General features: G+C 38.0%; 2 protein-coding genes across 3 annotated transcripts; one reads left to right on the top strand and one right to left on the bottom strand.

Moving 5' to 3' along the window:
- Positions 1–963: 963 nt before the first annotated feature.
- Positions 964–11,674, bottom strand: gja5b (gap junction protein, alpha 5b). 2 transcript variants are annotated; one of them, XM_017457796.2, is made up of 2 exons: positions 10,887–11,674; positions 964–3,228 (listed from the first exon to the last, which is right to left on the bottom strand). In XM_017457796.2, the coding sequence occupies exon 2, from the start codon at positions 3,206–3,208 to the stop codon at positions 2,045–2,047; it is 1,164 nt and encodes a 387-aa protein (XP_017313285.1). In that variant the 5' UTR covers positions 3,209–3,228; positions 10,887–11,674; the 3' UTR covers positions 964–2,044. The 2 variants fall into 2 exon arrangements, with proteins under 2 accessions (XP_017313285.1, XP_017313284.1); XM_017457795.2 differs by having other exon boundaries at positions 964–3,225.
- A 2,728-nt stretch (positions 11,675–14,402) lies between these two features.
- gja8b (gap junction protein alpha 8 paralog b) lies at positions 14,403–22,274 on the top strand. The gene is made up of 2 exons (XM_053676294.1): positions 14,403–14,533; positions 20,782–22,274. Exon 2 carries the CDS (start codon positions 20,797–20,799, stop codon positions 21,961–21,963), a length of 1,167 nt encoding a protein of 388 aa, XP_053532269.1. The 5' UTR covers positions 14,403–14,533; positions 20,782–20,796; the 3' UTR covers positions 21,964–22,274.
- Positions 22,275–24,107: the final 1,833 nt, after the last annotated feature.

Raw genomic sequence — 24,107 nt, 5'->3', positions numbered from 1 at the left:
CAATCCTTAGAATAAACCTTGCAATGTCAGTGTTGCCATATTAAGAGATTTTTCCATCCTTTTAGATGATTGTCTTTCATTTAAATCTAAGCTTTAAATTGACTTTAATCACCCAGTCACACTTGAATATCTTGAACACACATACAAACATTCCTTGATTAGAATTATTCGTTGTTAAGAGTTGGTGTTGTATGATCGTAACCTTTATCCCAATTCTTCTTCCAATGTCGCTGTCTAATCTGCATTCCCAGTCAGTTTGCACACTGCACACCATTTTCACGCATGCGTACTAAATGCACGTCGGGTTGGTGACATTCCCACTGTGCTGCTCCCATGCTTCAGCTCTGTACTTCTAAAATTACACAATGTAGGGGACAAATGGCATACAGGCCTAATTTTAGGATGCGGTATGATTATTTAGCAGCTGCAGAAACACAAGTGTGCCAGTTTCTGTTTTCCCTGGCCAAGAAGTCCCAGAACGTGAGAGCTTCATTGGACAGATGAGCATACATGACCTTTTAGCATTGCAGGGGAATTTGGATAAATATGTGGATTCTTTTACACTCAGCGTTGAGCAACACTGGGAGGGGAAAAGGGACTGAAATTTGTTGCCATCTAGTGGTTGAAGTGAATCCTTAGCAATGTTGAATAGCAGTTTCCCAAGCCTGGTATTGCACATTTTAGTGTTCTCTCTGCTCCCAACACCAATCAACTAATCAGCTGACTAAAAACTCTTCCTGAGTTGAAGTGGGTGTGTTAGAGCAGGGGATTGAATAAAAATCCCATCTTACCTTAAAATGTGCAGGACGGGGAGTATAACAGGACCAGGGTTTGGGACATGAATTGTATGGTATAGTACCACTAGGATAATGGTGTCTTTTTAATTGGAATGAACACCCAGAGAAAAAAAAACTTACATACGTAATACAGATCATTTTGGAATTGTAAGAACTTTGCTCATAATTTAAGAAAAATTACTTTTTATTTGGAGGTAATCTCTTCATTTAATCATTTAACACGTAATGAAACACGTTTTTAATGTTTGCCCAAAACAGTCATTTCAGCTGATGTGTACGCTTAAAAACAGATTTATAAAAAATAATAATAAATGAACTGAAAATAAATGAACTTTTATTAACTACTATTAACTCACACACATTACTATTTACATATGGAAACCACAGGTGTCATACGTTTGATAACTTATTATAATGAGAATACTTGCATAATAAAGAATTGATATTGGATGATGAGGCTCTACCATTGAACAAACTTCATTTGCAGGAGCCTTATGAGCATTTGTTTTAACTGAGAATAATGCAAAATAAAGCATGGGTAAGTTTTTGGCTTCATAATACGTGCTGAAATTATGCCATTTAAAACCTGTAACAGTGATGTAATAAACTCCAGCTTGTTTTAAGCTTTGCTGTGACCTGGATCCAGTGAAATATACAGTATACCCCTTTTATCTTTTCACAGTTAAGGGTCCCAGGGCAACATAGTGGAACAGCAGCTAGAGCTGCTGCCTCACAGCTCTACTGTACCCGGTATGATCCTGAGCATGATGTAGTGCAGAGCTGCAGAGTTTTGCATGTTGCCTCATGTCCATATAGACTCACACCTCAAAAACATGCCAGTACGTGGACTGACTGCCTTAAATTCTCTAGGCGTGAATGTGTGTGCACATGGTGACTTGTGATTGACTAGCATCCTATTCAAGGTAAGTCCAGTGTTCCTGGGATAGGCTGTGAAGCCACCGCAAACCAGAATAAAGAGGTTACTGAAGATTGATGAATGAATGAGTTAAGGGCCCCAGTTATTACTACTATCCCATGGCCATTTTTATGAAACGTAATACAGACCTATGGTAAATATAATGTAGTTTATGGAATTAATGTAATCATTTTTTTTTTTTTTTTGCAGCAGATAGGTCTTGGTGTACTTGATGTTTACTTGACCAAATGCACTAGTTCAAGTACAAAACTTACTATTTTATTACAGTAATTTATGTCATTTTATGACTGCCTAACCTACGGGCATAAGACTATACAGACAGATCGTCTGGTCTCACTCTACTGCTGGTCCCACTGCTCTTGCTGAACCGTCGTTTGTCACTCAGAAATCCATTGCTTGGCAGTGTGGGTGGAACACACATATTGGGCATGTTTGTGGATTCCTGTGAGAAGCTCATCTTGAGAAAGTCTTCGGGCCCTGTACTGTCATGATTGTGGTGACGCTCTGTTGCCATGTTGGCAGAATTCTGCTGGAATGCCAGGTGGTTGGTAAATGGTGGGCAGCTTGGATGTGCATGAGTGTGTGTGTGCATTTTCGTCTGGAATAGGTGTGAAGGTGGAGTGGATGTAGCTAGGCACTCATGGAAATCGGGTGGTGGGGTACAGGCTCGGTTTAATGTGGAAGGTTCTGGAGAACCAGAGGTTATAGCTAATGTTGTATTGAATCTTTGATGCTTTTTGGCCTGGTTTTCTATGATGCACCTCTTGCACTGCTTCCATGCTAAGTGGTAGAGTTCAACAATGCTCAAAAACAGAGACACACCTGCCACCACTAGCATGAACACAATGAAGACGTTCTTTTCAGTGGGCCGTGAGATGTAACAGTTGACTGTATGTGGGCATGGAGGCCCCTTGCACATGTATAGTGTGTCAAGGAATATTCCATATAACATATACTGAACTATGATGAAGATCACTTCCATCAGGCTGCGGATCATGATACTCAGGACATAGGTCTGCAGCAGCGCACCCCTCAGATGCACTTTTCCCCCACTGGATTCCTCCTTTCCACAATCCCTTTCTTCCTCTGGGTACTTCTCTGCACCTCCTCCTCCTCCTCCACCATCATCTGTCTGAGCTTCCTGTTCCTTCTGCTTCATCTTCTCTTTCCTGCGCACAGTGTGCATGGCGTGGCCCATGTAGATAAGCGAAGGTGTAGATACGAAGACTATCTGCAGCACCCAGAAGCGTATGTGGGCGATGGGGAAGGCACGGTCATAGCAAACATTCTCACAACCTGGCTGTTCTGTGTCGCATGTGAAGTCCTCCTGCTCATCACCCCAAGATGACTCTGCTGCAGTGCCCAGCACCAGGATGCGGAAGATGAAGAGAATGGTGAGCCACACCTTTCCTACTGAGGTTGAGTGCTCCTGCACCTCTTCCAGGAAATTACCGAGCAAGCTCCAGTCAGCCATAAGCAATTGGGGTCGATCTGCTTGAGGGATACAGAAAATACATCAGTCTTAATAGTTTCTTATAAAAAGAGTTGAAATGTATCGCATGATTTAAAATAATAGATAATAAGGGTGTAACCCCATGCCACTACCTGTGTCTGTGCCTATTTAGAGTTTCAAATATTCAGATTTAAACACAAAGAAAACATGGCCTAAACCTAAAAGTTTATATGAACCTGTGCCACTAGAAACACCCTGAAAATATGAACCAATACCACAGTTAACACTGAAAAAGACTTGAAACAATCCCAGATGGAGAAATGTAGGCACTGTCAGCAAGGTCAGTGAATTGTGGTTCCTCAACCTCTGCTATAAATTTAATTGAGTCTATTTCTCGGAGTCCCAAACATTTCTAGTATCAACCAGATGGCGTGTGAAACTTTCTGGCAATGGCACAAAACCCACTATGAAGCCTATACATTCTTATACAAAAACATAAAATCTACTACTTTGGTTCTTCAGCTTATCCCATTGGAGGAACCCAATGATATCTCTATACAACTCTAACAGTTTTATTTTCCTTCTCACTGAGGGTTTGTAACAACCCCTTTTACAAAGCTAACATCTATCCAAAGGAACCGTTTTTCCTAAGACTGTAGATGTGAAGCATTTAAGATGATGGATGGGTGTATTTGTTTTGTTAGAGTGCTACACTAACACACAGCGGAGTGTGCCATCTCCATGCTGTGTGTGTTTGTCAGGGGTCGTACAGTGCCTCTGCACTTATTAATCTTTCTCATACATTCACAGGCTCAAGATTGTGGGAAGGAGGCTGACCGTTTCAAGGATGTCTTGACTAAAAATAAACAGAGTCACATACGTTACAGGGCGTATCATTCCCTGTCTGGATCTGAGAGTCTAGTTGCTTTTGGATTCTGTTTTATTAGTGGCACATCCGCTTAGATAGAACTCCTTGGGTGTTTTTGGAGCAAAAACAGATAAAACTAGGAACATTTTAAGGTTTTAATCTTGCAGGCTCCATCAGACAGTGCTAATATGACTAAAAACAGATGATGGTTAATGTTGGCAGTTAGCATTACACTGTTATAGTCTTTCAAACTCGAGGAATTATTTATATATATATACACATACACACATTATCAGTTGTACACATGGCTGACTCGAGACTAGATTATAGCAGGTCGTTACGGATTTTAATTTATACTTGTATATCAGAACATGACTTTACTTGCAGTTGACCTTTTTTTTTTTTTCTTGAAAAGTGCTGTACATTACAATGATTCTAATGCTTGTTGATGTAAAATTTAATTATGTATAATAATAAATAAGCAGAGATATGCTAGCTCAAACAAGGACTGTCAACCTTGACACTTAGCTAGCCTTATGTTAGAGGGCAGTGGCACCAATGGGCTGCATTGTGTTTTACCACACAAGTAAATCCCGATTATCCAAACATAATTGTGCAGTAAACAACATACTTGAATTGTTGTCATGTTATTTTCTGTTCTTTGCTAGTAAAGGAGTATTGCAAGCAGCTAGCTTTATACACAATAGAAGCTAGATAGCTATTCAATTTATACTACTATTATAATTGCTTCATATTATATTTTAGATTTTATACACACACTGTGTGTACTGTGCAAAGGTTTTAAGCACATGCAAAGAAATGCTGTAGAACAAAGATGCCTTCAAAATAATGAAATGAAACTGTTAAAACGAAATACTAGTCTCCGGTACTATTTGTTCAGTTTTATAAGGAAATTAGCTGTAAATTTTATTGAGCATCTTACAGAAGCAGCCACAGTTCTTTTGGAGACTTTGACTGTCGCACTCACTTCTCATTTTTACAGCAAAACCCAGCAGCCTTCATACTACCCTTCATTCATGCTGTCAATGGGGAGCAATAGCAGTTGCCTTTTCTGCCTTTAGTTGTCTTGATCCTCAAGGGAGTTGGTGGGAACGGTCTGGACAGAATACTCTCAAACCCATACTTCCACTCTTTAGGGACCTAAAATAAACATACTTGCCCCTTTTTTGTTATTTAAAAAAAATCTTCCATATTTCCATTACTTTTTTTTTATTATTTTTTTTTTTTATTGCATGTTTACTAACTGGTTGATCAAAGATAAACCACTTTGTGTTTAATTGAGGCATCTTTGACACCATGTCAGTGTTCAACATAAAATGTATTTACCTCTAGCTTAAAATGTTGTGATTTTCTTTCAAATCTAACTAGAATGCAGAAATCAAGTGTCTGATTTACTACACTGTTCAATATTTTTTCCCTTCACCAACCCCAGAAATGTGCCTAAATATATCTGAGCTCTAAACTTTAGCTCATATTTTGAGGCACACCTCTATTGGAAGGCATTTATAAATAAAAATTAGTAGAGGAGAATTATGACTTTCCTGAGCTGGTCTGATTAACTCTCACGTTCTCATATAAAATTAATCACATTTCATTTTATACATCAACATGTTTAATTGCATAGTTCAGATGGCTAAAATATACTGCCATGCACTGATTAAATGTGTAATTGCACACATGATGTGTGAAAATGTATTTGCCCCTATAGTTACTAATTCCACAAATCTACAAACGTGCATTCATAATGGGGTTTAGCTGGTCTAGACGCAACCAGGCCTGATTACTGCAAACCCTGTTCCATCAAATCAACACTTAAATAGAAATTTTTCAACAGCATGAAATTAATTAAAATGTCTTATCCAGTGACACACTATGCCAATGTTGAAAAAAGTTCCAGAAATGATGAGGAGGAAGGTGATTGAAAAACATCAGTCTGGGAAGGGTTACAAAGCTATTTCAGAGGCTCTGGGACTCCAAAGAACCACAGTGAACACATTATCAAAGAACACATTATCTCCAAATGGAAAAACTCCACATAGTAGTGAATCTTCCCAGAAGTGGCCGACCTTCCAAAATTCCTCCAAGAGCACAGCAACTGCTCATCCAGGAAGTCACAAAAGACCCAAGGACAACATCAAAGGACCTACAGGCCTCTCTTGCATCAAAAAGGTCACTGTTTATGACTCCACTATCAGAAAGACACTGGGCAAAAATGGCCTCCATGGAAGAGTGGTGAGGTGAAAACCACTGCTAACTCAGAAGAGCATAAAAGCTCATCTGAACTTGATGATCCTCAAACCTTTTGGGAGAAAGTCCTGTAGATTGATGAGTCATTACATTTGGTGTAAATCAAACACAGAATTCCACAAAAAGTACATCATACCACGGTCAATCATGGTGGGGAAAGTGTGATGGTGTGGGGATGTCTTGCTGCTTCAGGGCCTGGCCAACTTGCAATAACTAAAGGAGAATGTCCGGTCTTCAGTCCATGAATTGAAACTCAAGCACAACTGGATTATGCAGCAAAACAATGATCTAAAGCACAGGAGTAAGCCCTAGTCCTAGAAGTAAGTGAAAGACTGATCTCCAGTTAGTGGAAGTGTTTGGTTACAATTATCCCTGCTAAAGGTGGAACAGATTTTATTGGATAACTTTTTTCAAAAGTGGATAACTGTATTTTGTTTGAAGATCTAAAACTATTTAGTATGAGAGATACAAAAGAAAACAAATACTTTTCCACAGCACTGTAGGTTGTTGTGAGGGATGCTTAAAATGTTTTTTACCCTTACCTTACATACTTATTTTTAAATGTAATATCAATGAGACACAAATGGTATCTGAGTCATGGACTCATTCTTAAGATACTTAAGATATTATTAAGGAAACTCCAACTCTGGCAGCGGAACCATCCAGCAGACAGACTGGTGGCACGGAAGTCCACTTGGAGCCTCCATATGTGGGGGTAAGAGCCACTGTTCTGCCCCTCCCATTAGAGGAAGCAATCTCAAACAATATAATTTCCCTCTTACACAGCACTTAAAAGGAAACAAGTACAGTAAGGCCAAAAAGGGCAACGTTTAGCACTTACAAACAAAGAGCCCATGTAAATGTCAGCTTTCTGGGTAAAAATACAATGTTATAACTGTTATACAATGCACTTGGCGCATACAACATGTAAACCTCACTGCAATTCTCAAGCCATAAATATACTAAAGAAAGTTTTCCCATTGAGTGATTCCGCAATAAATTACCACATATATAGTACTGTATATACTGTAGGTTTGTGTGGAATGCTATCACGAGTAGCTATTACAGTTTTTCCACAGAAATGTATATCTCTGAAATATTATTGAGAAAGGTCTTCCTAAGGAGAAAAAAAACACTGAACAGGAGGAGCTGTCTTTAAAAACATTTCATCTTAGTCAGCTCTTTCTTTAACATGCTCAGAACCAGAACAGCATACCTATGAGCCATATCCATCTAAGGGAGGAAGAGGGTGAACCTCACACCCATCTCCTTTACTTGTTTACCCTTCAGAAACAGAACAATGCTCTTTTATGCAGTAAGAGGGGCTGCAGATAGGGATGGGGGCTGCAGCGTGCTGAAACAGGCTTCTGAAAACAGCAGCAGAGAAACCAGGCACTTCCTATTTTCTGTTTTTCTGGGTCGGACTCATGGCTATGACAATAGACACAATAAGGCACACTTGAAAAGAACACAATACTTTAGAGAAGGGGTGGGTTTAAATTAAAGTTGTTTTAGCTTCTGACTCATAGACATGGTCTGAGAATAATTGATGTGAATAATCGGAATAATAATCAAGGAACAACTCAGAATAATGCTAGCCTTGTGACAATCCAGAAATGTTTCCAATGTTCTACAAACATCTGCTGTAGTAATGCTTTGTTTATCAATGTTGTTCACACAACATTCTCAGTCTGACGAAACAAATACTATACAAATGTTTGTATTTTGTAAACAAATTTTAAAGAACAGTATTCTCAGAACATCCACAATTATTGAAGATTTTAGGTTTGTTTGTGTTTTTAACCGTTCGGAAAACATTCTGGTGATCTAAAATTATTTGCTGCTTATTTTTCATGGATGGAAATCAGAATAGGTTTACAACAGGTTCATATTGTTTATTTACTTGTTAGTGTGTTGTATTTTCAACCAATTTGGTCAATGTGCCAATCCCCACAATAGCTAGTCCTGAAACTGCTGCTCATGCTTCATCACAGTGCAGCTGAACACATCCTGAGGAAAGCTTGATCATTCCTCTTCCACATACACGAGCTCACGGACACCCGTGATTGGCTAGTGTTGTTTTGATTGACAAGGGAGAGATTAATGCATTCCCTCCCACCCAGCTGTACAGAAGAATGTTTTCCAAAACATTAGAATCAATATGGGCCTAGTTTTCCAAAAGCATAGTAAAATTAAGATCATCTTTACTAGGAAAGTGAGCATAGTGAGATGTTTGCTCTACCATTTTAACAATGATATTTGTGCTACACTGATTTTTGGAAAATGCCAGTTTTTGTCAAACGTTATCAAAATCTTTTGTAATTTAATAGCTCGACTTAGTTTAGCAGCTATCCAAATCTTGAACTGTATGTAGTGAGAATTAAAAGTACAATACAAATATTAAATATAGCCATGAATCACTGTACGAGTAAGCACTAAAAACACGAGGGATCAAGTCCTAGATTAAAATTGCTGCTCTGAAATGTTTGATGAATTTTGTTTATTATTTTGAAAATAGCTGAATATTGCTGCTGTTACAGCCTTTTTTGGATATGGAAAGAGCAGGAAAAGAGGAAGCGGTACATTTGACTTCATCTGAGCAACAAAGTGGCATGAGATTGAGTTTTAATATGAAAATGGATCCCGGCCCATCCTATTCTAGCCAAAACCTTAACGCAAATCATACAGATTTCCCAAGACACTTTTATTAGATACACTGCTCTAATAAATATGTACACAGTGTTGTCTTACTGTCCCAGTCCAAAACCATTTTCCAGCAAAACAACTGCACAAAGAGAATTGGAGATTACATGGAGAGGTCTGTGTGGGTGTGGGCGTTTGTTAAATTACTGAGATGCTGATTTAAATAGCAGTGTGGTGTCTGATTACTAATTACAGCAAAAAATACACACGGTTAAGCTACTGGACATGTTAGGGTTGTCGTTAACACAAGGCAATGACAGGAATGTGTGTGTGTGTGTGTGTGTGTGTGTGTGTGGTTTTAAAGTATTCTCTTGAGAATTGTTACAATATAATGGCATAGCATCTATTTTCAGATGTGTGCCTGTTCTTACAATGTCAATTGAAATACATGAACAATCTTGACCTAAAGCCAAAATCTGATGACACCAATGAACGGAAACTCACACTGATGCTCATGTAAAATATAATGTATTCTGAAACTTAAAGTATTTTCCTCTTAACCTAACCTGAATCCTCATTTAATGGTTGAATAATCCTCATTTAATGGTTGAACACCTAATATAGTTTATATAGTCTGTATTCTGTGAGAATTCTTTTTTTATGCCTTTTATATTCTATATCACATGCATTGTATAGTAATGCTTTCACTAGTGCTTCATGCTAAGCTCACAGCCACCTACATAATATCAGTAACAACTGAAAAATATTATTTGTTCCACACCTATGTGACTCAGTGTGTGTGTGTGTGTGTGTGTGTGTGTGTGTGTGTGTAATTCTCTGCAACCATTTCATTTTAAATTTTACACACATGTAGCAATCCTTATTGAACCCAGGACTTTTAAAAGCAGAGGAAATCACAAAAGGTTGTATACCCTGCTCTGAAGCAATAAATATAATGATAGTTGGGTTATAACGATTGTTTGTAATATTCAGATTAAGTTGTATTTTGTTGGGATTAGAATTATATAGTGTATATAATACTATATACAATATATAGCTAAAAGTTGTGGACACCTGTCCAATCACATTCATATGGGCTTATTGAACATCCTATGATAGTTTTAGTCACTTTGCTATTATAATATCTTCCACTCTTCTGGAAAGAAGACATACAAAGACATTCTAGATATTAGTGTGATTCCAGCTTTGTGGCAACAGTTTGGGGAAGGCCCACATATAGCTGTGATGGTGTCCACATGCTTCATATATGTATATTTTATACTGTATACCATTTTATATACCATACTGTGTGTGTGTGTGTGTGTGTGTGTGTGTGTGTGTGTAATGTAATATATATATATATATATATATATATATATATATATATATATATATATATATATATATATATATATATATATATATATATATATAATTATAATATAAAATGTGTATATGTATATATGTGTATGTGTGTGTATATATAATATATATATATATGTGTGTGTGTGTATATATATATATATATATATATATATATATATATATATATATATATATATATATATATAAAATGTGTGTGTATATATGTATGTACATATATATAATTTCTCTTCATGTGTTCAAGAAAAGAGCTGATGAATATGAAAACAATTCATTCACAATACATACATAAAATAGGCACAAAAATAAACATGCATAAATACTCTGGGATTACTCTACTCGTGTGGTTTGTATTCACCTGATGAATTCCTCTGTGGACTTGGGTAGAGATCTTTGTCAGCTCTATGCTACAGCTTTATGAATATGCACTTTCTGTATTCATAGCAAAATTGCTCCAGGGTACCTCACATGCAGGACCCAATCTATTTTGACAGTAGAATATCAATGTCAAACCTCCAAGCATGACCTATCTCTTACCTCTGTGATGACTTGCTTTTGTACGAAGATCAGGAGTTTCCTGCAATTAGTGCCTGGAGTTCAACGTTTCTTGAAGTGCAGATGTCTGGATTGAGATGTCTACTTTATGAAAGGTGAACAGGCTCTTTCTTACGTCTCTAGTCTTGATTGGTAGAATGATATGCTGGTAGAAGCCTAGGAAATGTGGATTGTCCCTTGCTTGCTCGCTTGCTTTAAATTTTTTCTTTCAAAGGCTATGTGATCTTCACAGTGATGGACAAGTCTTGTCTTGAGTTTTGGTTCCTCGAGGGGAGGTTTGCCTTCACTCTTGCAAAGATTGGAAATGGATATCTCACTGTGGTTAATTTGGAGGAATCAGACCTCTTTCTTTCTGCTGGTTGGTGTCCTTCAACCTGGGTGAGCGGCAAAAGTTCGTGATGTTCTTGAGGGCAGATTTTTCTTATCTGTGCGAAAAGATATCTTGATCTCTTGGCAGAGACTGACTGTTAGATCATCTCCTCTAGTATGCCTGAGGATGAATCCTTTGCTTTATTTCCCTTGTTCTTTACTAAGAAATACCAACTCTAGGATCTGAGTGTGGAGAACAGCTGATTGGAGGTGTAGACTCGTCCGTAGGAAGAGAGATATAGTTCAGATGGCGTTAGATCTCTATCAAACGATGAACAGGAACAGCTGCTTCAGGCCGTGGTCCAGAATACACCAATAGGCACTGGGACATTGGAAGAAATACCAGTAAACATTTCTGCTCTCCTTCCAAGCACTCCTCCCTCACTTTCTTGTCCTCCTCCTCCTTCCTCTAGCGAGTCACAATGCCCCCCCCCCACCCCTCTCACCCCCGTCTGCCTGCCTGGTACTCTATTTTTGTTTAGGCGAATATCTCCACATCAGGACAGGAAATAAGATTTGCATTGGGAAAACAATCTGAGTTCCACCTAAAGGTCTGAGTCCCATGGTAATTATTTCTAGCTTTAGCTTACTCAAGATACTGCAGACACTGCAGCTGGACATGCATTATGAACATGTACTACTGTACAGTAATGCAGTAACATACACTGGCCTCCACTAATATTGGCACCCTTGGTAAATATGAGCAAAGAAGGCTGTGAAAAATTGTCTTTATTGTTTATCCTTTTGATCTTTTGTTATAAAATTCACAAATACTCTGCTCTCATGGATATCAATTGCAAACAAAACACAGGTTTATCCAAAAAAAAAAAAATTGTTGTTAAATATAGGTGTGCAACAATTATTGCCACCCTTTTAGTCGATACTTTGTGCTACTTCCCTTTGCCAAGATAACAGCTGTGAGTCTTCTCCTATAATACCTGATGAGGTTGGAGAATACATGGTAAGGGATCGGGGACTATTCCTCCATACAGTAACTCTCCAGATCCTTCACATTTCAAGGTCCACGCTGGTGGACTCTCCTCTTCAGTTCACCTATGGCTTTCAAGTCAGGGGACTGGGATGGCCATGGCAGGACCTTGATTCTGTGGTCAGTAAGCCATTTTTGTATTGATTTTGATGTATGTTTTAGATCATTGTCCTGCTGGAAGATCCAATATTAGTGGAGGGCACTGTATATGTAGAATCTCAAAAATTTTTTGGAATAAAATGATGTGTTCAAATCAGTATAAAACATAAAATGTGTGTTACAGTAGGTATTTTCCATTATATTTACAGATTATACAATATGAAAGTAACTTATTGGTCCAAAAATCTTGGAATAATACAGCTTTGCTGGTTCACCCAAAACTGTGCTAATCCTGAAAGAGGCCTCTTGTTCTTATTAGTGAACAAATCTGTTAATCAAAAGAAGCAAAAAAACCCCACTAAAACGATAAAATTGGATAAAAACAAACCGATCTTTCATAAGCATCACTGTTTAATTGGTGCTGTTTTATTGTGGGCACATGATCATTCATTTGGTTTTAGGCATAGCAAGGGAAACTTGTGACCTTTGCAGATTGTGAGCTCAAGGGTATTTTTGACTTTCGACACTTTCCTGCTTATCACACATACTATGTGTCTCTTTGTACATCTACATTACCTATCTGCTTTTCTTGGGAGGAAAAAAGCTTAATATATTTAGCTTAATACACTGTATACAGTATCATATATTTGCTTAGCAATCAGTGCCATTATTATTAAGAAGTACAATTTCTTCGTTTTAATCTTTGTCACATTTCTCCTTGTTACAAATGCGCAAATCTAGTGGCTTAGAGAGGAAAAAAAAAGTAGCTGTGAAGTTTCCTCTTACCCACTGTTTTAGGAACAAGAGCTGAAGTGTGACCACAACACTCCTACTTGTTGTCGACACCTCTAGCGAGTCTAGACACCTTATTTATCATGCTTCTCCAATCCTGGTCATGTGGACAGCGATAAAATGCCTTCTCCTTCATTTAGTACCCCTGGCAGTAGGGTGTGAACAATGTTGGCCCAGTTATGCACCCAAAACAGCCTTTGATGTGACTCTGGGGGGTTAAAACATTAATATATTCATTCATTCATCTATCCATCCATCCTTCCATTCATTCATTCGTTCATTTTCATATTAATATATCCATTCATTCATCTTTATTAACATATTCTTTCATTCATTCATTTATTCATCTTCACCATCATTCACTGCGATGGATCCGAAGCTTATCCCGGGAACACTGAGTGTGAGGCTGGAATACACTCTGGATGGGACACCAGTACACTGCAGTAGTGTTACATGTGGGAAACATGAAAATGATGACATGTGGTCTTTCTTTAGCCAACCTCTTTACAATGTGCACACACAGTCGATTGACCTCCCCTGAACTCAACTGACCTTTCACTACCTGGGTTGCTGCCTAGCACCTGCTAATTGTATTGAAAAGCAAACATTTTTTCATGTCCTCATCCCTTTGTTTTTCTTGGACTTAGTGAGAGGATTAGCCCACTCAAAAGCTAAACCAAATATGTCTTTAATATCTTTTGCAATTCAGCAAAGTAGACAAAGGAAAAAGTGGAGAACCTCCTTTTCTCTGCCTTCTTCAGCGTCATCTATTCTTTTCCTACGTTTTCATGACGATGTCTTTCTCAGTTAATGGTTGTGCTGAAACATCTAATCAATTGCCCTCTCTCAAAAACTGATGCATGAATCCTGTTTTAAATAATGAAAAGATTAGGGGTTTAAAAACTGAAACATGCATTAGTTTCAATGATATATGGACAGAGTTGGGTAGAAGTTAATGATGTCAATAAAATTGTTACTTGCATTGCAAAACTATTGTTAAGAAAACAATATTACGTAAAATGCATTTTTAAAATAAATCACGTATTGCCCCCAAAGATTTTATTTTATTTTTTTTAGCTCTGAATAATTCTTCACTTGGAGTGATTTGTCACTACAGAACTGAACATCAGTAAAAGAAGACAGCAGTGTTGTAATTTTATATCTAGTGAACGGAAGCAAGACCAATCAGACAGGGTTTACAGGAAAATACGTGGAAACACTTGTGTCTTATTGGCTGACAGTCTCTCAGTTCTGCAAAACGCTAGCTCACAGTCAGTGTGAGGGGAAAAATAGATATACGCCGATTTTATTATTTTTTTAAACCAGTAAAGGGGTTGAAACTGAAACAGTAACATCCTCTGATGCTGAGCAGGAAAACAAGGTGTGTAAATGTCTATATGAGTTCCAGTTTACGTGAACATATGAGCAGAGCATTAGGAAAGATAATGTACGGCACTGTAGCAGCCAATCCCCAATAATGATAGCTTAGTTGTGTCTCCCCTTGGCTAGCAATACCATACGGACCTAGTTAGAAAAGATTTATATTTTTTTTGGTCTGGTAGTCCTACAGTGACAACACCGAGGCAAGTTTTATGATAAATCCAACTTTTTCTGATCATCTCATACATTGACACTCACTAAAATTGCTGAAAGTACTAGGAGTTTTACTTTGTAGTGTTTTTTTGTAGGTGTTTTTTTTTTTTTGTACATGTCCAATCTGATTACTTTTTACATGCAGTAATCAGATTACAATTTTATAGTAGTAATTAGTCATCTGTAGTGGATTACTTTTTTTGAGTGATTTACCCAGCACTGTATATGAAGAGTGTTTACATAAGCTGTAAGAAGTGTCAACATTTAGCCAAATCATAATTGCCCATTTATGTGAGTGATACTGGAAAATTTGGGACACTTTGGTGCCTCATAAAAAGTTATAAACATTCATTGTTTTTCAAATATGATCACTGCTTTATTTAAACATATATTTAAATCATAAAGAACCTGAAAGGAGTCACTCAGTAAGTAAAATGGTTTTCATTTTAAACTGGGTGCTTACCGACTCCCCCACCCTACCCCCCCAAACATGATGCCTTTAATAGCCTCTTAAAGAGAGTGTACATTTATGTTTACACTTGTGAATCTAATACCCCTAACCACAATCCTCTAGCTGCTCCTGCATGAACTGGAAATGTTTTCAGTATGCTATTTATGTGCAGGATTCCTCAACAGTGCCTCATATATTTCCATAAATGCCCACATAGACTGAGCTATTGGTTGGCAAAACATGTCTCTCTTGTTGAGTATGCGCCAGCGCAGTGTTGTCCCCAGTTTTATTTGTGACAAATTAAACTGTCAGCTTTGTTTGAGTTAAATTGCACAGTAATACTTTGGAGGTGTGAAGGTTGCTAGGACACACGTGCTAAGCAGGAGCATATGGGTGGGATATTTTTAATTGCTGGCCTCATGTGTTAAGTTTTCCGTGTGATGGTGAAGGAGAGTGTGAAATAAATCACCTATTTTTAACGAGCTTCCTGGCAATACAAAAGGCTAGTGTGTGATAGCAACACCTAAGAGACCACCGCTATCTTCTGACAAAGTGTGTCCCTATCACAGACGCCTGTGTGACGCTGTCATAGAGACGCCTGTCAGAATCCTGGCCTGGAGAGGGTTTAGAACTGACCTGAACCCTGAAGATGAAGTCAGTCTCCCTTGCAATGATGCTTTTAATAAATTCGAGGCCCTGAATACAATTAACAATTTCACATTCTTCCTTACTTTTCTGTTGTACTCATTCTCTTCATGTTGCTTTGTGATTTGCAAATTTTCTACCATGCATTGCCTTTCCTCTTTGCTATTGTGTCGCCTGTGGCCTTTCTTCCCTCCTGCTGCACCCTCAACCCCATAATCAACAGAGGAATGCCTGAGTCCACTTCCTGTCAGATTGGTGGGAACAATTGATTACCATGACCCACCCCTTTTGTCCCCATGTAGCTACATTAATAATATTGTAAGCTCTGGAGGCCTCAATTTGCTAGTCAGGGTATGGTGGATGGTCATTGGTTGCGTTGATTATAGGAACAGAACTGTATTTCAGGACCCAGAGGATTTGAAGGACTGTATTCAATGTGCCTTATGTAACCTAGCCTCTGGTATACTCCCAAATGGGTTTAGAGCATGGTGTCCAGTCCTAGTCGTAAAGGGTATATGTGGCTACAAATTTGGTTCATGGTTTGGAGGAAAATTATTTTTCTAATGAATTAAATCAAATGGACCAACACTTTATATCACAGAACTGTTGAATTCTTTATTCTGACTGCTCAGAGAGTGTAATAATTTCTATAACAGGACAGCAGTTCTATCTTCAAGGCAAATCACAGGTTAATGCACTCATCATTTCTGATGCAGGAAAGTCTTTAGGACGGTGTTTTATGGCTTATTGATAACAGCTCAAACTGCATTTTTGGCTTAGAGAGTTTGGTGAGGAACTAACTTGTCCACAGCATGAATTGTTTCTATAAATAGATCAAATGTATGAGGTGTAAATAAAAATCTGTGGATTTTTATAAAAGGAATAAAATATGACAGGACAGGCATGCTTTTATAGAAAAAAAAAAGACATGAAAATTGCATACAATAATAATGAATCAGCACCCCACCCCATTGTTGATTATTTCCTTATATCAGCATTTCCTGTCAGCTTTTATTCCTTACAAATGAACTGTTCATTAGCAATAGTATCAAGCTTTGAGCACTGCTTGTTGACAAGCAGCAACTTTTAGTTGTAATGTCCTGCGATCTTTTGGCCTCCCTCCTGAGGTGTATCCCGGGTGCCCATTGTTCCCATGATTGTCTCCAAAAATGGAGTAGGCTCCACAACCATTACCAGGATAAAGCACTTTAAATTCACTAAAGGGAATTTGAACCTTAAGCGATTTGTGGTTTCTGTTTGAATTTATTCATGCTTTAACTATGAACACATTACTAAATGTGCACAATCTAGTTGAGTTAAAAGCTGGTTACATTCAAAGTATAGCTCAGTGTAATTACAATTTATTTATTAATACATTTAACTAATAGCATTGTCACAAAGCAGCTTTACGGATACAGAATATGGGTCTAGATCTTGAACGCCAACTGGGAAAGCCAGAGACATTGTAAAACCCCTTTAGGCACAATAAGGAAGAAATCCTGAAAGGATTCAGGCTCAAAGCTGGGTGGAACTGAAGAGTAGAAAAGACTTTAAAAGTCCTCAAGTGAAGTACAACTTCTAAAATGGGCACAATTACATTTTTAGCAATCAAGTAAAATGTTAAATGACCAACATGGGACCAAATGCTTTGAGAGAAAATACATGGCGTAATATTATTCATGGACACTGGCTGCACAGACACAAGACTGCACAAATGAAAACCATTCACAGTCCTCAGTTCACTAGATGGAATGGATGCGTACTGAATTGTGTAAATCCTTCTTATTGTAGTTGGTATCTCTGGTATGCACAAAGGACAGGGAAGAGAGGGACCCACACTGGAAGCATTAAAAGACTCGTACTGGTGTAGAGATTAATGGGGATTACTGCAGGAGAGTGAGATGAGGGAAGTCCAGCATCACATCTGTGTATAGGAATTCTGAGTTGGGCAAGAGCAAGATCTAGTATGGGATAAACTGTGGTTCCAAATCTTTTTGGTCATGGTACCAGAATCATGGTTATGGAACCATTTTAGAGAGAGAAAAGGGATCGGTTAGTAATGAATGTTCGAGAAGAAAGTAGCAGTGGGTTTCCTAAACAAATCTGTGAAAATAAAAACACTCAGGTCTGATTTTTAATGTGCGCTATCTTGAAACATCCACAGGACACTTGTCACGAGACACTAGTAGACACTTTGCTCTTATAGTGTTCTTTCTTAGCTAGACAGAAATGATATGGTCTGATTATATAATGTAAAGTATAGTCTCACTGCTGTACCTAATCACACTGATGCTAACTGTCTCCCGTGTCCTATTCTTATGCACATTTACAATCGTCAGCTATTTTCTCCCTCAAGAGGAGAAATCGTTTGGCGCGACAGCACGTAGACAGATAATAAGATAACTTTGTTTCAGGGTTGACCCTGTGTTTAGCTATTGCCTGAGGCCTGCTTCATTGGCACAATCTAAGATCACGCCTCAGTGCATGTGTTCAATGGATTCGGTGTGTTTCATCATGACATCATGCTTTTGTGTGAAATCCCTACACCTATTCAATGCCCTGCTGTGAGTTTAAGCCACTAGCACCTACCATACCAACCCCTAGTGCCTTTACAACTCCGGCACGGATAAGAACAACGTGTTAATTATTACAGACTTCAAGAGTCAGTAATGGAAAGCTACTTGTGTTAAAAATTCTATCTGTGTTGTATTTTATTTCTACAAAATGTTTTGAAAAGTTGCCGAGTATTGTCTGTGAGCACGCAGACAATACTGTTTCCAGTGTTTACTACAGTGTTTCCAAATTCAAGATACCTGGCTACTGCATTCTTCTTTTCTTGAGACAAATAGGTTAGTTGAAATATCTATGTTGTGCCTTTTTTTGTCCCTGAAGAAATTTCATATTCATATCAATACTTTAATTTTTATTTTTAGTTGTTTGGTTATTTAAAATGAAATATGTATTTAACACAATCATAGAATAATATATTTCATATATAATAATATCTTCATGCATTTTTCTCATTTTTAACCCCCACCCTACCCCCAATATTTTTTCCCACCCTATTAGTATGTCATACTGACATCGCATTTAATGGGTGCCTCAACTTGCTGAACTGTTAAAGTCCTAATACATGTTTTATCATGTGCTATGTCCTATTTGGGGAGACTAATTAAACTCTGAAATTTGGAACCGGACTTGCCTTATTTAAAAAATAAATACATAAAGGAAATAAATAGCAGTAAAATCAGTGGGAAAAAAAATCTGAGTTAGTACTGAACACATGCTAGATAAATGTAATTATGTCATAAACTATAAGAGCCAATCATATTCTAATGTGCAAATTCGAGACCTTTACAAGGTTTACAGGGGCAATGGGAGTGAGTATGGAAAAATTGTGTAGGGTTACAAAAAAAAAGATGGTCTTCAAAAAAGCTGGTGTCCTTAAATGCACAATTTTGGGTTTGCATATATTATATTTATAAAATGTATATAAAATGTATTAAAATCAAGTGCTTTCGGGTTTAAAAGGATTTTCACCACAGAATACTATAAACATAAAAATGGAACTTTTGTCCAGTTTTACAGGTAACTGTAATAACTCTACAATATTCAAGAAACGTGTGATTTATCATGCTTTCAATATTCATTAGTTACGTTAGCCTTGTTCTGCTAATATGAAAATAAATACTATATTTATTTTATACCCTGTCAATTAGAGCGCTACTGGCCAATTGTGATTGTCTGTGAGCTCATGCACAGTATATAGAAGTGTCTTAGCATCTTCTCCAAGCATGTTAAGCTGCCCTGTGACTGTATGTCTCAGGAGGAATTTATACCTCCACTGTGTCTTGGCTGCTTTGATTTGTTGTGGTACATTTGGGAAAATCGGTTGTATGTTAGATTTTCCCCCAAACCATTCTGTTAATTTATTACTTATTATAGGTTTAACACACACACTGCTAGTGATTGGACATACACATATACCAGTATTAATCCCTACATCTATTTGCATTCATTTCAAGTTCAGGAAAGATTTTCATACCATTGGGGAACCACCCATAGACGGTCATATTCATTATTGGCGAGCTATACATATATTATCAAATTTAGAATAAAGCCAATGGTCAGCATTCATCATTTAAAATATCTCATCAATTTGCTCAAACTTTATTTTGTAAATGAGTCCAACCTGCTTTCTAAACACAGGTTTAAAAGTTAATATTAACAGTTAAAGTTAACAGCATGGTGAAGTCCTTGATATTCTTTGTTTAGGAAAAAAAATCATTTGTGTTCCCATTTCCCATTTGTGTTTGTGGGATCCATTGTCCTATGTGTCATCATTTGTCGCCTTTTGAATAAAGGCTGTCTGGCTCCCAGCTTAAATATTGAAGCAAACTAAAAACCAACCATCAGACTGGATTCATTCACTTTTGCTCAGTGGTGCGACAAGCAGAGGGGGCCTTAGGTGGGAACCAGAGAGCAAAAAATTCACTTCATACCACACAGTGCCAAGAGAAGGGGGAACACGACTACTCTGGAGCTCTCACTGTGGCAAGTTGCCCATTTTATACCAACCTATTGCTGATTTACTACGATTGCCTTGGTTTCGAGTGGTCTGATTGATACAATTGTGCGTTATTTATTTGTTAATTTTTGGATTTTTTACTTAAGGTGACGCATGGATAATTTTGAGTTTGGACTTCAAGGCAGGCATGACGAGGAGCGGCATGACTGGAGTTAGGGATTAGTTTTAGGTCGCCTGAATATATGCTGCAAATTGTAGAATAACCTTTACCAACTGCGACATTCAAAACATGCCAATGCCAATTGTGGGTTTAATGCAGAGTTAGCTTTTTTAGGGTGACATGCCATAATAGGCCTCATTGACTCACTTTATTGACTCACTCTTGACTCCTTTTTGCTCTCCTTGTTTATAGTGTTGATTGTTGACCATGGGTGACTGGAGTTTCTTGGGCAACATCCTTGAGGAAGTCAATGAGCACTCGACAGTGATCGGTAGGGTGTGGCTGACCGTGCTCTTCATCTTTCGCATCCTGATCCTCGGCACTGCAGCAGAGTTTGTGTGGGGCGATGAGCAGTCAGATTACGTCTGCAACACGCAGCAGCCCGGTTGCGAGAACGTCTGCTATGATGAGGCCTTCCCCATTTCACACATACGCCTGTGGGTTCTGCAGATCATCTTTGTCTCCACACCATCACTGGTGTATGTGGGCCATGCCGTGCACCATGTTCACATGGAGGAGAAACGTAAGGAACGTGAGGAGGCAGAGCTGAGCCGACAACAGGAGACGAGCGAGGAACGGCTGCCAGTTGCTCCTGACCAGGGCAGTGTCCGTACGGCCAAAGAGACCAGCACCAAAGGCAGCAAGAAGTTCCGCTTGGAAGGCACACTGCTCAGAACCTACATCTGCCACATCATCTTCAAGACACTCTTTGAGGTAGGGTTTGTCTTGGGCCAATACTTCCTGTACGGCTTTCGCATCCTGCCACTGTATAAGTGCAGCCGCTGGCCCTGTCCCAATACAGTTGACTGCTTCGTGTCCAGGCCAACTGAAAAGACTGTCTTCATTATCTTTATGTTAGCTGTGGCCTGTGTTTCACTCTTCCTCAACTTTGTAGAGATCAGCCACTTGGGCCTCAAGAAGATTCACTTTGCATTTCGCAAACCAGCCCAGCCCCAAATCGAGGGATCTGGTGCAGGTGAGAAGCCTTCCATAGCTGTGTCCTCTATTCAGAAAGCCAAGGGCTACAAGTTACTTGATGAGGACAAAACAGTTTCACACTTCTTTCCCCTGACTGAAGTGGCCGGCATGGAGGCTGGGTGTGTGCCCACATCCTATAAACCATTTGTGGGAAAAACAGATGGAGCGACAGCACCACTAGAAGACCGGTCGAAGATGTATGACGAGACGTTGCCCTCTTATGTCCAGACTACCATGGTGGGGCCCCGAGGAGCTTCTGGTGTTATTCGGGTGGATGATGACGAGATGCCTGCAGAAGAAGACGTGGAAGCCAGTGAGACAATAGAGGACACCAGACCCCTCAGTAGCCTGAGCAAGGCCAGCAGCCGGGCAAGGTCAGATGACTTGACAGTATAAAATTAGATTAAAATTCAACAATAGGAAAGTGTAATCCTACTGAAGAAAGAGTTAGAAGGTCTTAGGGCAGTTGTAATGACACATGTAAACATCATGCTATTTAAACATGCCAAGCAATTTTTCCCAAGAATACTTGACTTCAATAATCCTTTCTAGAGCAGTAATGTTTTACTGGCTTTATCAAATGAATTGGAAACAACTAACTAACTAACTAAAAGAAAGATTCTCAGTAGGATTCATATAATGAGGAGCAATAAGGCATGATATATATTAGCAAAAAAAAAGTTGCTTTTTTTTTTTTTTTTTTTTTTTTTTTTTAAAATCACATTTTCTATCCAGAATTTTAATTTTACATTCTGATCCAATTTGTCAAATTCTAATGTTTACATTTTTTTCATTAGCCATTTAGGTCAACGATGTATGTATGTTTTATTACTATTGTTTTGGGAATTTGGCAGATCATTTCTGCAATGCTGTCAGGGTAACATCATTTTCACCTCAATAACTCATCAAAATACCAAATACAACAACTTGTTGGTCGGTGTGTGTACTGTTCTTTCTGTAATATCCAGCTTGGTTCATGCAGTATGTATGTGAGGGGTGAATAAAAAGCCAAGTACTTACTGTATGTGTATAGAACACTATATTTATATAATCACTATAAAAATATAGAGAGCGTAATTGTTGTACGTGTAGCATAATCCCTTGTTTGCGTTTACGCGCTTGAGATTGAACCAGTTTAGCCATAGAAATGATTGTTTCTAGTCCCTCTGTGCATGGACGATGCGGATAAACAATGTGCCAAATAAGCAGACCATATGGTTGAACAAGACACAATTTTTAAAAAAAATTTCAAATAACATAGACAACCAGGCATCTTAATTCAAAAGTAATCAACATTCTACAGTTAGCTGTATAAGACAGTTTATCCCGCTTGATATATCAAGTTAACCCAACTGTAGCAATAGACATAGAGTACACGCTTGATGTGTTGTAGCTTATTGGTTTAGGAAATACTATATTTTAGTATTTTGCTTATATCTATATATCTGTCTTCATTGTTATTTAATATTTAGAATTTTCAAACCTCATCATTTTATTTGGTGATGCTGAAATCAAGTTCTTGCTCAGATTAAACAACAAATTTTCAAATTTCCTTTGATCAGTATTGTTCTAGGGTGTTCCTGTTGTTAAAATGAAATTTCGTATCCCTGTCATGAAAAGGAGATGAAGCATACCTATATTGTAAACTGTGATTTAACCCTGGAATCAAATTTATGCAGAGAATCTTCAGTGTAAATTCCTGATGAGGTGTAACTTGAAAAATAAAGCCCTATTAAAGACTTGAATTTAGACAAATTAATTGTTTTTGTGTGGTTTTTGTGTGTTTACGTATTTAATCATCGATTAATGATAATACATTTTGATGATTGCTCTTGGTTCGGTACCTCCACACCAGGGGTTCTTATGGTATGCAGTGCACTACATGTAGCACACAACATTTGATATTCAACCACAGAAAAAAAGAGGAACCGAATGTATATCTCTGTCTTTACATATTTACTTGAGAATGATTACAAATCACCCTGAAAAGGATTAAGCGTTATTGAAGATGGATGGATGATTACAAATCAATTACAATTATAACTCATCTTAAAGGTGTAATTTATTTATAACAAGAAAAACATTTCTCATCAACACATTTTACTCAAAACTTTAGACTGAAATAGTTATGATATTTAACTCCGATTACAATGTGCAAAAACTTACATTTTTGTTCCCTTTTGTCCCCCCCCCAGTTTTGTAGTAAAGTCACAGGAAGAAAGATTATTTCTGATATGTAGTTATACACAATTCAGCAGGTCTTTGTGGTAGGACAACCTTCAATAGCCCCCCACCCCCCACCCTTTGTGTTACTGAACACAATGATCTTACACGATCTTAGCTGTGCTTGCTGAACTTTATGTTTAAAGCTTCACACACATGTGGTTTGCTCATTTGCTGTTCTGTTTCATGCATTCTTATGTCTTTAATGGAACCGTGATAAACAAGGCTTCATGTTTTCATTTGAACAGCTGCCTTATCTAGTCACATTAACTATACTGTTCAAATACTGTAAAAATATGAATGAATTCTGGTTCCTC

Source organism: Ictalurus punctatus, chromosome 26 (genome assembly GCF_001660625.3).
Source record: "Ictalurus punctatus breed USDA103 chromosome 26, Coco_2.0, whole genome shotgun sequence".
Lineage (NCBI taxonomy): Eukaryota > Metazoa > Chordata > Actinopteri > Siluriformes > Ictaluridae > Ictalurus > Ictalurus punctatus.
Note: the sequence above shows the minus strand (reverse complement) of the source record. Positions and strands in the feature narration are given on the sequence as shown.